Raw genomic sequence first — 14,809 nt, forward strand, 5'->3', positions numbered from 1 at the left:
GAACCAAAGGCGTTGTGAATTTTGGGCCAGCTCTGTAGTATGTGATAGTTGGCTACTAAACGAGTTGGAAAAAGTGGGTTTGGTGTCAGTTTGTATCAGTTTGGTGTCAGAATGACATTTAATTGACTGATGGAGGGTGACTTGCTGGTGACTCTTGTCCATTTGCAACATGTTTAAACAGTGAGGTACCATCACCAAAGCGACATTCTGAAATCAACCCTAACGAGCGATGGAGAGTCACTGCCCAGCCATCCCGAGTTCATCGGGCCAGTCAATTTCGCATTCCTGCAGTATTTTTATAGCATGACAAATTCGTGATGGTAAATGCCTATTGAACCATATTGCAAATGCACAGTGACTTTGCAAAAGTGAGAAAACATAAACAAATGGACATAATGAAATCAACACAACGAGCGATGGAGAAGACCCACTATCAATGCCCGGCAATCCTGTGTTCATCAGGCCAGTCAATTTAGCATTTCTGCAGGATTTTTGAGCATGCCAAATTCGTGATGGTAAATGCCCATTGAAACATATTGCAAATGCACGTGCATTTGCAATATGATTCTATAGTGAAAAAAACATCACCAAATGGACATGATGAAATCAACACAACGAGTGATGGAAGGGAACAACTATCACTGCCCGGCCATCCCGAGTTCATCGGGCCAGTCAATTTTGCATTTCTGCAGGATTTTTGAGCATGTCAAATTTCTTATGGCATTTGGCCCCAAAAATAGTGACTTTTGACTTTGACTTTTGACTTCCTATGAAATCATATTGCAAATGGACCTAACATATGCCTTATGCACAAGTGAAAAAAAATTATATGATAATAAAAGTTGACAAAAGTATAGTTTGAGCAAAGTATAGTTTGACTTTTGAGCATGCCAAATTCGTGATGGTAAATTCCCATTGAAACATATTGCAAATGCACGTTCACATACAATATGATTCAACAGTGAAAAAACATCACCAAATGGACATGATGAAGTCAACACAACGAGCGATGGAAAGGAGCAACTATCACTGCCCGGCCATCCTGTGTTCATCAGGTAAGTCAATTTTGCAATTCTGCATGATTTTTGAGCATGACAAATTCGTGATGGTAAATGCCCATTGAAACATATTGCAAATGCACGTGCACTTGCAATATGATTCTATAGTGAAAAAACATCACCAAATGGACATGATGAAATCAACACAACAATTGATGGAAAGGAACAACTATCACTGCCCGGCCATCCCGAGTTCATCAGGCCAGTAAATTTTGCATTTCTGCAGGATTTTTGAGCATGTCAAATTTCTTATGGCATTTGGCCCCCAAAAAAGTGACTTTTGACTTTGACTTTTGACTTCCTATGAAATCATATTGCAAATGGACAAATCATATTCCTTATGCACAAGTAAAAAAAAAATTATGATAATAACATTTTACAAAAGTATATTCATACAGTTCTTACACATGATTAATTGACATAAAATCGAAACAATTTCGAAAAACGGTCCAGAAAGCACTTTTTTTACGAGGGTGATACGTTTTTTTTTTTAAAGTTCACATTTTCGACTTTTGACTTTCTATGAAATCATATTGCAAATGGACAAAACATATGTCTTATGCACAAGTAAAAAAAAACAAAAAAACATTATGATAATAAAATATGACTACAGTATGTTGATACAGTTCTTATACGTGTGTAATTGACACAAAATTTGAAAGAATTTCGAAAAACGGTCCAGAAAGCACTTTTTAAGGGTGTGTGAAGTTTTTTATAACATTTTGCTATTTTTGACTTTTGACGTCCTATGAAATCATATTCCAAATGGAGAAAACATATGCCTTATGCACAAGTAAAAAAATCTTCAGCAAAAGATGTTCTTCAAAAATGTGTTTTACATAGCACCTTAATGTTGCTACTTAGAACCCACTTATGAAGGTAGAACTATTTGTGGATGATTCTATATTCAGTGCATTCGGGAAGTATTTAGACCCATTCACTTTTTCCACATTTTCCACATCATACCTAAGAAGACTCTATGCTGTAATCACTGTCAAACACTGGCTGTAGTTGCTGCCTAAGGTGCTTCAACAAAGTACTGAGTAAAGGGTCTGAATACTTATGTAAATGTGATATTTCAGTTTTTAATTTGAATACATTTGGCCATTTAACATTTAAAAAAAAACTGTTCTTGCTTTGTAATTATGAGGTGTTGTTTGTAGATTGATGAGTGGAAAAAACTATTTAATCAATTTTAGAAGAAGGCTGTAACATAACAAACTGTGGAAAAGGTGAAGGGGTCTGAATAGTTTCTGAATGCACTGTAGAACCATTTAAAAAATATAATCCAAAGGGTTCCCTACAGAGAGAAACAAATAACCCTTTTTTGGTACTAACAGTGGAGGCTCCTTCAGAGGAGGAAGGGAAGGACCATCCTCAGTGAGTTTAATAAAAGTAAAAAGTAAAACATAAAAAATATGTAATATTGATATACTAAATATAGTATAACATTATACTAAATACTGTATATTCACGTCACCAAATAATTGATTAAACCATACTGTTTTGCAATGAAGGTCGACAGTAGCCTCAACAGCACTCTGTAGGGTAGCACTCTGTAGGGTAGAAATTGATAAATATATTGGAATAAGGGTTGATTAACCACCTAGAGTCTAAGGATTTTTTTTTACCCATATTTAACCCATTTCTTTGCAACAATGTACTTCCATAATATGTTTCATTTTTTAAACTGATACTGGGTTACCTTCAGATGAGTATTGTGAGCTTTGCTGGCATCGTATAACCAAAGAACCAGCATGTACGTGTTCATGGGAGTCTCACCTTTCTATGGTGGGGTCATATTAGTTTGTGGCCCAAACTGTTTGCACGCAACAGGCAGAAGTTGTCACATCGGCAGTACCGACTTCAGACAAGTCTTGTGAGAAAACATGGTGGTGGATCTTTGATGTTATGGGACTACTTACGTCCACTGGTTCTGGGGCCCTTGTTAAGGTCAACGGCATCATTAACTTGACCATTTACCAGGACATTTTAGCCAAAAACCTGGTTTCCTCTGCCAGGGGGCTAAAACTTGGCAGCAAGTGAATCCCCAAAGAAATGGTTAATTGACCACAAAATAAAAAATCTCAGTCTCCGGACTTATACCCCTTTGAAAACCCGTGGTTTGAATTGAAGAGGGCAGTCCATAAGTGCAGACAAAGGATATCCGGGATCTGGAAAGATTCTGAATGAAGGAATGGTCTAAGAACCCTCTCAATGTGTTCTCCAATCTATAAAATATTTGAGAAAAAGGCTCAGTGTCGTTATCCTCGCAAGGGGAGGGTGCTGGTGTAAGGGGTGCGTAATCGGTGGCAGGGAAGTCAGACGCAGGAGAGCAGAACTTGGTAATAGCCGGAGCAGTTTAATAGCAAAACACACAGCATAAAAATAACAAGAATAATTGGGTGCAAAAACCCGTCGCGCAGCAAACAGAACGTGCACAAGCACTTACAATAAACAATCCCACACAAAGACATGGGGGGAACAGAGGATTAAATACACAACAAATGATTGAGGGAATTGAAACCAGGTGTGACGAAAAACAAGACAAAACGCATGGAAAATGAAAAGTGGATCGATGATGGCTAGAAGACCGGCGATGCTGACCGCCATGCGCCGCCCGAACAAGGGTCCAACACCTCTCCTCCAGTCCGTACCCCTCCAAATCCACGAGGTACTGAAGGCCCCTCGCCTGACGCCTCGAATCCAGGATAGAGTGAACGGAGTACGCCGGGGCCTCCTCGATGTCTAGAGGGGGCAGAGGAACCTCCCGCACCTCAGACTCCTGGAGCGGGCCAACCACCACCGGCCTGAGGAGAGACACATGGAAAGAGCGGTTAATACGGTAATCAGGGGGAAGCTGTAACCTATAACAAACCCTGTTCACTCTCCTCAGGACTTTATTGCCCCACAAACCGCGGACCCAGCTTCCGGCAGGGCAGGAGGAGGGGCAGGTTCCGAGTCGAGAGCCAGACTCACTGCGGTGACAGTCTGCGCTGGCTTTCTGGTGCAGCACGGCCCGCTGGAGGTGAACATGGGCGGTGTCCCATGTTTCTCCGTGCATCTGAACCATTCGTCCACCGCAGGAGCCTCGGTCAGACTCTAATGCCAAGGCGCCAGAACTGGCTGGTACCCCAGTATGCAATGGAAGGGGGAGAGGTTAGTGGAGGAGTGGCAGAGCGAGTTCTGAGTTATCTCGGCCCAGGGCATGTACGCTGCCCACTCTCCTGGCCGATCCTGGCAATACGACCGCAGAAACCTGCCCACATCCTGGTTCACTCTGATCGAGACCCCCAGACGTTCCATGAACGCCTTCCAGACCCTCGAAGTGAACTGGGGACCTCGATCAGACACTATATCATCAGGCAACCCGTAGTGCCGGAAGACGTGCGTAAACAAGGCCTTCGCAGTCTGTAGGGCCGTAGGGAGACCGGGCAGAGAGAGGAGACGGCAGGACTTAGCGAACAGATCCACAACGACCAGGATTGTGGTGTTGCCCTGTGAGGGGGGCCGGTCGGTAAGAAAATCCACCGAGAGGTGCGACCAAGGCCGCTGTGGAATGGGTAAGGGGTGTAGCTTCCCTCGGTCGCGGACAGCAGACGGAATGTACAGACGCCCAGCGGGACACTGGAGGGGAGCGGGCTCTGCACGTAACACCTGCTCAATGTCCGTGTCCAGCTCCCACACTACCGGCGCCACCAGGCAGGATGCCGGGAGTATGGGAGTGGGATTCATGGGCTGCTCCTCTGCGTCATACAGTCGGGACAGTGCGTCTGCTTTCACGTTTTGGGAACCTGGTCTGTAGGAAAGAGAAAAAAACAAAACGGGTGAAATACATGGCCCACCTTGCCTGGCGAGGGTTCAGTCTCCTCGCTGCCCAGATGTACTCCAGATTGTGGTGGTCAGTCCAGATGAGAAAAGGGTGTTTAGCCACCTCAAGCCAATGTCTCCACGCCTTCAGAGTTTTGACGACAGCCAACAGCTTACGGTCCCCCACGTCATAGTTTCGCTCCGCCGGGCTGAGCTTCTTCGAGAAGAAGGCACAGGAGCTTTGGTGGCGTACCAGAGCGCTGAGAGAGCACGGCTCCAATCCCAGCCAAGGACGCATCCACCTCCACTATGAACGCCAAAGAGGGATCCGGATGGGCCAGCACGGGAGCCGAGGTAAACAGAGCCCTCAGGTGACCAAAAGCCCTGTCCGCCTCAGCCGACCACTGCAAATGCACCGGGCCCCCCTTCAGCAGTGAGGTAATGGGAACCGCTACCTGACCAAAACCCTGGATAAACCTCCGGTGGTAATGGGCAAACCCTAGGAACTGCTGCACTTCCTTTACCGTGGTGGGAGTCGGCCAATTACGCACGGCTAAAATGCGGTCACTCTCTATCCCCACCCCTGACGTGGAAATGCTGTACCCTAGGAAGGAGACGGACCGCTGGAAGAACATGCATTTCTCAGCCTTGACGTACAGGTCATGCTCCAACAGTCAACCAAGCACCCTGTGCACCAGGTACACATGCTCGGCGCGTGTAACGGAGTATATCAGAATGTCATCAATATACACCACTACACCCTGCCCGTGAAGGTCCCTGAAAATCTTGTCTACAACGGCTTGGAAGACTGATGGAGCATTCATCAACCCGTACGGCATGACGAGGTACTCATAATGCCCTGAGGTCGTACTGAACGCCGTCTTCCACTCATCTCCTTCCCGGATACACACCAGGTTGATAGCACTTCTGAAATCTAGTTTGGTAAAGAGTGCATTGACTCAATCGCCGTGGTGATAAGAGGTAGCGCGTAACTGTACCTCACCGTGATCTGATTTAGGCCTCGGTAGTCAATACACGGGCGCAGACCTCCCCACTTCTTCTTCACAATAAATAAACTCAAGGAGGTGGGTGACCGAATGTACCACTGACGCAGGGATTCGGAGACATATGTTTCCATAGCATCCGTCTCCTTCTGTGAGAGGTGATACACGTGACTTCTGGGAAGTGCGGCGTCTACCAGGAGATTTATTCCACAATCGCCCCGTCAATGGGGTGGTAAGGCGCCTGAGGCACCTTCTTTTTGGAGAAGTTGAGAGCCAAATCGGCATATTCAGGGGAAATGCGCACGGTGGAGACCTGGTCTGGACTTTCCACCGTAGTAGCACCAACGGAAACCCTAAACAACTCCCCGAGCACTCTCGCGACCATCCCGTGAGAGCCATCCATTGCCAAGAAACAGTGGGTAATGACAAGCTAACTAGGGTAGGCCTAGCACCACGGGAAACGCAGGAGAGTCAGTGAGGAAGAGACTAATTCTCTCCTTGTGAGCCCCTGCGTCACCATACCCAGAGGAGCGGTGGCCTCCCTAATCAACCCTGACCCTAATGGTCGACTGTCTAAGGCGTGAACAGGGAAGGGCACAGCCACGGGAATAGAGGGGATCCCTAAACTAAGGGTGAACGATCTGTCTATAAAATTCCCAGCCGCGCCTGAATCGACGAGCGCCTTATGCTGGGAATGCGGGGAAAACTCAGGGAAAGAAACATACAAAAACATGTGTGCAACAGAGGGCTCTGGGTGAGAAGGGTGCCGGCTCACCTGGGATGGCGCCAGAGTGCCCTGCCTGCTGCCTCGATCCCCAGAGGAACCCAAACACTACCACCGATCCTCCAATTGGAGTAAACTAATAAACACTTCGGCTTTTACCTTCAATTTATACATCTTATACACATTTTACAGACACAGTCTATTTTACAATAGTTGTTTTTTGTTTGTTTTTAGTCCTTCCTCTATTTCTGATGTCCATCCAGTTAGATTTCTATTTGTAACTGTGCTATTTCACTAAAGTTCTGATCCTATATACATTTGACAGACCCCGTAGGTTTTACATGTTTTATTTTGCTATTAGTCCCACCCTTCAGCTCCATTCAACCTCTCCCATCTATCTCTCAACATCATCCATTTTGGATTTCTATTTGTCATATATTTTTCAACTGTGCTGTGATGCTTCACAAACAAATTGAACCTTTCTATTCTCATAGCTTCTACAGATTGTAAATTAAAAATAAACATTTTTGCTAAAATAATTATTATATTATTGATTAATTGACTATGGCTTTTCAAATCACCCAGTATTGCTATCTGCAGCGTTAGTTCTAGGCAAATGTTGCAATTCTTCAGCCATTCCTGGACCTGTGACCAAAAACGAGCTACATATGGACAATACCAAAATAAATGTTCTAATGACTCTGCCTCCTCACAGCAGAATCTGCAGAGCTGTGAAGATTGTATCCCCCATATATATAACATTATATTAGTTGAAAGAATTTTGTATAGTAATTTAAATAGAAAAATTTGAAGTTTTGCATCCGGTGTTGTTTTGTGTATCAATTCATAAACCATGTGCCATGGAATGGGTACATCGAAAATCTTTTCCCAACTATTTTGGATTTATATGGCACAGCTGTCAGTTTTTTGGTCCTTATATGAAATTGGTATATGTTTATATTTATCACACTTTTTTTTAACCATTTATGTTCTTTAATACAGGGCCGACATACAAGTTCCTTACTTTTTTCCCCCTCTACTTGCCTCTTCCATTTTTGTGGTAATGCTGTAATTAATTAGTTGTAATTTTGGGTAGAGCAGACATTTCCATATGTCTGTGTTAGCTGCATGTGTGACATAACTCCACCAGTCCTATTTATGATATCATTCACAAAAATAATACCTTTTAAAAAAATGTATTTGAAAAATACATTTTTTTAAATCAATTAGCATATTTGAATTTAACCACAATATTTGTTGTATTATTTGTTCTGTCTTTTCAGGTGGATTAAACTGAAATTGCAACCAACTTTCTAATTCTTGTTTAAAAAAATAAAGATATTTTCGAGATTATTTCCTTTTCAAACAATCGAAAGTGGGCCGGTGTAATCTGAATAAAGGGAAAAAGGCCCTTCTTGAACATGGGATGAGACATTCATATCAATTGACTAGAGCACCAGTTTGGATTTAATTATAACTTTTGTATGACTGATGCCTTTAGTGAGAGGTCTAATGCTTTAATATTTCATAATTTCTGCCCTGCGAATTCATAGTCGTTATATAAATAGACCCTTTTGATTTCATCTGGCTTGCCGATCCAAATAAAATTGAATATTTTATGTTCATATAATTTAAAAAGCAGGTCACTAGGTGTAGGCAAAACCATAAGCAAATAGGTAAACTGTGATATGACTAAAGACTAAAGAGTGATTTTTCCACAAATAGACAGGTATTTTCCTTTCCATGGTTGCAAGATCTTATCTATTTTTGCTAACTTTCTATACAAATTTATAGGAGCGAGAATTTCTTTCTTTTGGGATTTGTATACCGAGTATGTCCACATCTCTGTCAGACCATTTTATTGGTAAACTACATGGTAATGTACAACAATTGGTATTTTTTTTGTGCTCCAACACATTTATCATAATTTGGTTTTAATCCAGAGAGAATAGCAAAAGTATCTAGATCCTCTATGAGGCTGTGGAGAGACTCTAATTGAAAACATGAATCATCAGCGTACAATGACACCTTAGATTTAAGCCACGGATTTCTAATCCCTTCATATTATTGTTTGATCTAATCTTAACAGCTAACATTTCGATGGCAATAATAAATAGATATGCCGATAGTGGACAACCTTGTTTTACTCCTCTAGAGAGTTTAAAACTTTCTGAGATGGAGCCATTATTTACTATTTTACACCTAGGGTTACTATACATAACTTTAACCCATTTTATAAGAGATTCCGCAAAATTGAAATATTCTAGGTATTTATATATAAACTCCAGTTGTACTTTATCAAAAGCCTTTTCAAAATCAGCTATGAAAACCAGGCCTGGTGTCCCCGATATTTCATAGTATTCTATTGTTCCCAGTACTTGTCTTATATTATCTCCAATGTATCGTCCATGTAAAAAACCTGTCTGATTAGGATGAATAGTATCTGACAATACTTTTTAAATTCTATGTGCCAAGCATTTTGCTAGGATTTTTGCATCACAACACTGAAGTGTAAGAGGTCTCCAATTTTTTTAAATGGACTGGATCTTTTTTATACCACGTGGGTCCTGTTTCAGTAATAATAATATCAGACCTTGTTGCGTGTCTGATAATCTACCATTTATATAGGAGTGGTTAAAACATGCTAATAGTGGTCCTTTGAGTATATTAACCTGTTGCGTCGACCAAACCCGGATCCGGGATTCTATTTACAGACCTAAGCTCATTACCATAACGCAACGTTAACTATTCATGAAAATCGCAAATGAAATGAAATAAATATGCCATCTCTCAAGCTTAGCCTTTTGTAAACAACACTGTCATCTCAGATTTTCAAAATATGCTTCTCAACCATAGGAAAACAATAATTTGTGTAAAAGTGGCTAGCTAGCGTAGCATTTAGCGTTAGCATTAGCGTTAGCATCCAGCACGCAAGATTTCAACAAAAACATAAAAGCCTTCAAATAAAATCATTTACCTTTGAAGAACTTCGGATGTTTTCAATGAGGAGACTCTCAGTTAGATAGCAGATGCTCAGTTTTTCCCAAAAAGATTCTTTGTGTATTAGAAATAGCTCCGTTTTGCACATCACATTTGGCTACCAAAAAAAAAAACGAAAATTCAGTCCTCAAAACGCAAACTTTTTTCCAAATTAACTCCATAATATCGACTGAAAACATGGCAAACGTTGTTTAGAATCAATCCTCAAGGTGTTTTTCACATATCTCTTCAATGATATATCGTTCGTGGAAGCATGGTTTCTCCCCTCAATCAAATGGAAAAGTACAAGCAGCTGGCGTTTGCGCACCGAATTCCACGCAGGACACCAGGCGGACACTTGGAAAATGTAGTCTCTTATGGTCAATCTTCCAATGATATGCCTACAAATACGTCACAATGCTGTAAACACCTTGGGAAAACGACAGAAAGTGTAGGCTCATTCCTTGCGCAATCACAGCCATATAAGGAGACAATGGAAAACAGAGCTTCAGAGATTCTGCTCATTTCCTGCTTGACGCATCATCTTGGTTTCGCCTGTAGAATGAGTTCTGGGGCACTTACAGACAATATCTTTGCAGATTCTGAAACTTCAGAGTGTTTTCTTTCAAAAACTGTCAAGAATATGCATAGTCGAGCATCTTTTCGTGACAAAATATCGCGCTTAAAACGGGAACGTTTTTTATCCAAAAATGAAATAGCGCCCCTAGAGATCCAACAGGTTAAAAAAAGTTTTGTATACTTCCACTGGTATGCCATCCAGCCCTGGAGTTTTCCCATCCTTAAATGCCCCAATTGCATCAAGCAGTTCCTCCTCTGTAATTTGGCCTTCACATGAGTCTTTCTGTACAGATGTTAATTTTACAATATTATTAGGAAAAAAAAAGTTGGATTTTGTCGATAGCTTCGCGTGGGATCTTAAGTGCTGTAAGGAGGAACTCTCTAACTACAGATTCAGGAACTTCCCCTTCTTTCTCCTGGATACCTGTAAGTTCCAGATTCTCTTGCATGGATCTAGTTTGTATGTCCAGTAAGGCTTCTCTCAGAACGGTGTTCTTCTTATTAATTTCATTCACTTCGGGTTCAATCTTATTGACTGTCCCTTTTAACTTGTTTGTTTCCTTCTCCAATGTCGCAGATTTTTCATCACTCATCTCGAGGCTTGCCTTCAACTCTTTTATATCCTTACTAACTAATTCAAGTATACCCAGTTTGTAATCTATTGATTTTAACAGATCGGTTTTGACCTTTACCAGTCCCGGTGGTGAAAATATTAAATCGTCTGTGTCTGTAGAAGAGTCACGTTTTCGTTTTGGAATCGGTTCCCCTGTCTTACTCTCCGTCCTGTTTGGGTGTTGCTTGTTTTCGTAATATTTGTCGATAAATGTCTCTAGTCTTAAGATTTGTTTTGTGTTATTATCCAGATTGAAGGTTATCACCTACCAGATTGTGTAGTGCTAATATTTTAGTCTAACTTGCCAATATTGAATATTACGTTTTATCTTGAGGTGCACTTTTTAACTTAGTTCAGTCCGCCATTACCTGTCTGCCAATGATCAGTCATTTGTGTCAGTGCAGTACATGTTGAGTGCCCTTCTCTCTAAGCATGCTGAAAGTCTGTTGTTCATTTGTTTACAAAGAAATAGCATTGTATTTGGTCAAACGCCATTTTTTCCAACAGTTTGCTAAGATCTGGCAGCAAGCTGATAGGTCTGTTGTTAGAACCAGTAAAGGCCGCTTTACCACTCTTGGGTAGTGGAATTACTTTGTCTTCCCACCAGGCCCGAGGACAAAGACTTTCCTCTAGGCTCAGATTAAAGATATGACAGATAGGAGTGGCTACAGAGTCAGCTACCATCCTCAGTAGATGTCCATCTAAGTTGTCAATGCCAGGAGGTTTGTCATTATTGATCAATAACAACAACTTTTCCACCTCTCCCACACTAACTTTACCAAATTTAGACTTGCAATGCTTTTCTTTCATTATTTGTTTTTTATGCATGAATACTATGCTTCACTGTTCGTTGTTGGCATGTCTTGCCTACTGTAAGTGTGCCCACTTTGCCAATGAAGTAATCATTAAAATAATTGGCAACATCAAATGGTTTTGTGATGAATATTCCATCGGATTTGATGAGAGATGGAGTTGAATTTGTCTTTCTGCCCATAATTTAATTTAAAGAACTCCAAAGTTTGTTCCCACCATTCTTTATATCATTGATCTTAGCTTCATAATACAGTTTCTTCTTCTTTTTGTTAAGTTTAGTCACATAAATCTTAATTTGCAGTAAGTAAGCCAGTCAGATGTGTAGCCAGACTTATTGGCCACTCCTTTTGCCCCATCTCTTTCAACTATACCGTTTTTCAATTCCTCATCAATCCATGGAGCCTTAACAGTTCTAACAGTCCGTTTCTTAATTAACAGGTGCATGTTTATAATTAATTGGAAGGAGCAATTTCATAAATTCATCAAGTGCAGGGTCTGGATGCTCCTCATTAATCACATCAGCCCAACAAACATCCACATAAGAGTCATCAAAATCGTTTGTTGATCTCTTATAAATTATTTTAGACCCAGCTTTTGGAACTTTGGCTTTCTGGATATAGCCACTATATTGTGATCACTGCATCCAATGGGTACGGATACAGCTTTAGAACACAGTTCTACAGTATTATTAAAAATGTGTGTGTTTGAATACACCCTGTTAGGCTGATTAATAAACCTGGACCAGATTACAGGCACTGGTTACAGTGAGAAGCTTCCTCTTGAGCGGACAGCTTGATGAAAACCAGTTAGGTCCCCAAGAAAGTAGACCTCTCTGTTTACATCGCATACACTATCAAGCATTTCACACATATTATTTAGATACTGACTGTTAGCACTTGGTGGCCTATAGCAACACCTCAAAAGAAAAGGTTTTAGATGTGCCAAGTGAACCTGCAACAACAACACTTCAATAACACTTGACATAAGATCTTCTCTAAGCATTACAGGGATATGGCTCTGAATATATACAGCAACACCTCCCCCATAAGCATTCCTGTCTCCATAGATGTTATATCCTTGTATTGCTACTGCTGTATCATCAAATTAATTTTCTAAGTGAGTCTCAGAAATGGCTAATATTTTAATGTTATCGATATTAGCAAGTTATTGATTCCATTATCCTTATTTTTAAGGTTACAAACAGTATATTAATCTGGGCTATATTCAGCCCTTTCCTGAGTAGCTTATCAGAGATAGACATAATATGGAAAAGAGTAAACAAAACAAGAGAAAAAAGACACATTCATTCAGTCCACTCATCAATTGGTGTGGGTGTGCTGCAGGGTTGAAGCTATGAACCCATAGGCTTGGCTCTCTCATCCCTTCTGGGATGGACAATGAGCCTGTCATAGTGGATGTAAGCAATGTCCCCACACTCTCTGACAGCTTTCATGGCTGTGATAAGTTATTTCCTCTTCTGGCGCACAGCTTCAGGATAGTCTTTGTTGAAGAAGATATATGTTCCTCTCAAGTTCTTGGCTCTTTCCAGAACAGTTACTTTGTCCTTGAACCTCAGGAACTTGACCACTATCGTCTTGGGCCTGTCACCTAGGCCGGTGGTGGCTTTCCAGTCCTGTGGGTACACTCCACCTCTATCTTCCTGTGGTCCATCTTAAAATTCTCAGTGATCATTTCCCTCACTTTGTCCTCAGACTCAGTCCAGGTCTCATGTGGAGATTCTGCAATTCTATCCACATCCATGTTATTCCACCTTGGTTGTCCCTCGAGATGTTATCATTCACACACAGAACTGATGTCCTCTTTCAATGACTTACAGATTGCTGTCATCTTTCCGTTCTCCTGTTTCAACTCATAAAGCTGACCCTGGGAAAACTGCAAGCTGTTCTTCAGGTCCTGGACCTCTCTGGTCAGGTCGTCCATTATTTTATTAGTTGAATCCACCAGTTTTTGGACAAAACACTTGAAGATAATTTATTGTTGTAACAACTGCTTGTAGAACTCTTTTTGTTATTTTATAAGATCCTTCACCTGTGATAGGGTGACACCACTGTCCCCAACAATACTCCCGCCAGCTTTGGTCTTTGTCATGGTAGCTAGCAACGTCGGTTACGCTGTTACTCCTTGCAGTTCCAGACAGGGCAGATCAAAGGGAGGATTGAAAACAAACAGCAGAGATCCGGCCACAATGGCTAATCACATCACAGGCTGTGTACAGGCCATCAAGAAACCACACTAGCTTGATAGGCAGCTAGCTAGAAGCTAGGCTAGCTGCTACACCAAATAGCTCCCCAGACCCGGCCTCGGTCGGCAGGATCACTGGACAGAGAGTAGCAGTCCCAGCAACTGATGCCAACTGTGTCGCTGGATCCAAACTAAAAAGTTAAGAAACTTTCTAATACACTTTTAAAACAACAACCCAAGCTCTCCCTCGTTCCGTGTTCAACAGGAAGTGATTAAGTTCTGCTGATGTTTACTGGAAGCGTTAGCTGACTGTTTAATCTAGAGTTGGTTGCTTTAGCAGATCTCAATATCAAATCATTTCTGAGTAATGATTAGGTACCTTAATGTAATAGTTTCCTATTAAAACAGAAAGAAACAAAAGCAAAAAACGATTTATAGGGCAAGACTTTTGCTAGGATTGTCTTTGGGTGGGGAAGGGAAGGGCACCACAGCAGTGCATTAACCAGTTTGGATCAATCCACCAGAGCGGAAGGGCCTAATGAGAGGGATATATAACCTGAAAACTAGCTGTTATTGGCAGGTTTGGAATTCTGTTGTTGGTCTGTCAACATATACCACCTGGCGATGTCACCTGGTAAGCCAAAACTCCACCCATACAAAACCTGCTGATGAGAGGGTTCTGTGTAGATTGAATGTTCAACCAGCAATAATACGTATCACATTGTTTCACACTTTTACAGAGTTAGTTTCATCAGCTGTTGTACAATATCAGAAAAAGGCACAGGAAAAAGTTGAAGAGGAAAAATCTGAGGAAAAATCTGTCAAATGCATGTGAAAGACGTACAGTGCCTTCAGGAAGTATTCAGACCGCTTGACGGTTTCCTTTTTACATACAGCCTTATTCTAAAATGTATTAAATTGTCCCCCCACCCCCCATCAATCTACACACAATGCCAATTAATGACAAAACAAAAACTGTTTTTTAGAAAATGTTGCTAATTTATTACAAATAAAAAACAGATATCAC

General features: G+C 41.4%; 1 protein-coding gene across 1 annotated transcript in view; it reads right to left on the bottom strand.

Moving 5' to 3' along the window:
* LOC139391923 (alpha-N-acetylgalactosaminide alpha-2,6-sialyltransferase 2-like) overlaps positions 1 to 13,521 on the bottom strand; it is a 69,100-nt gene extending 55,579 nt beyond the window's left edge. Inside the window, exons 1-6 of the mRNA XM_071139533.1 lie at positions 13,416 to 13,521; positions 5,367 to 5,472; positions 4,749 to 4,857; positions 4,326 to 4,556; positions 3,982 to 4,160; positions 3,716 to 3,868 (exon numbers count right to left, since the gene is read on the bottom strand). Coding sequence (XP_070995634.1) covers positions 3,716 to 3,868; positions 3,982 to 4,160; positions 4,326 to 4,556; positions 4,749 to 4,857; positions 5,367 to 5,472; positions 13,416 to 13,521 — 884 coding nt within the window. The remainder of the gene's footprint in view (positions 1 to 3,715; positions 3,869 to 3,981; positions 4,161 to 4,325; positions 4,557 to 4,748; positions 4,858 to 5,366; positions 5,473 to 13,415) is intronic.
* Between the last annotated feature and the right edge of the window lie 1,288 nt (positions 13,522 to 14,809).

This window comes from Oncorhynchus clarkii, chromosome 32, assembly GCF_045791955.1.
Source record: "Oncorhynchus clarkii lewisi isolate Uvic-CL-2024 chromosome 32, UVic_Ocla_1.0, whole genome shotgun sequence".
Classification (NCBI taxonomy): Eukaryota; Metazoa; Chordata; class Actinopteri; order Salmoniformes; family Salmonidae; genus Oncorhynchus; species Oncorhynchus clarkii.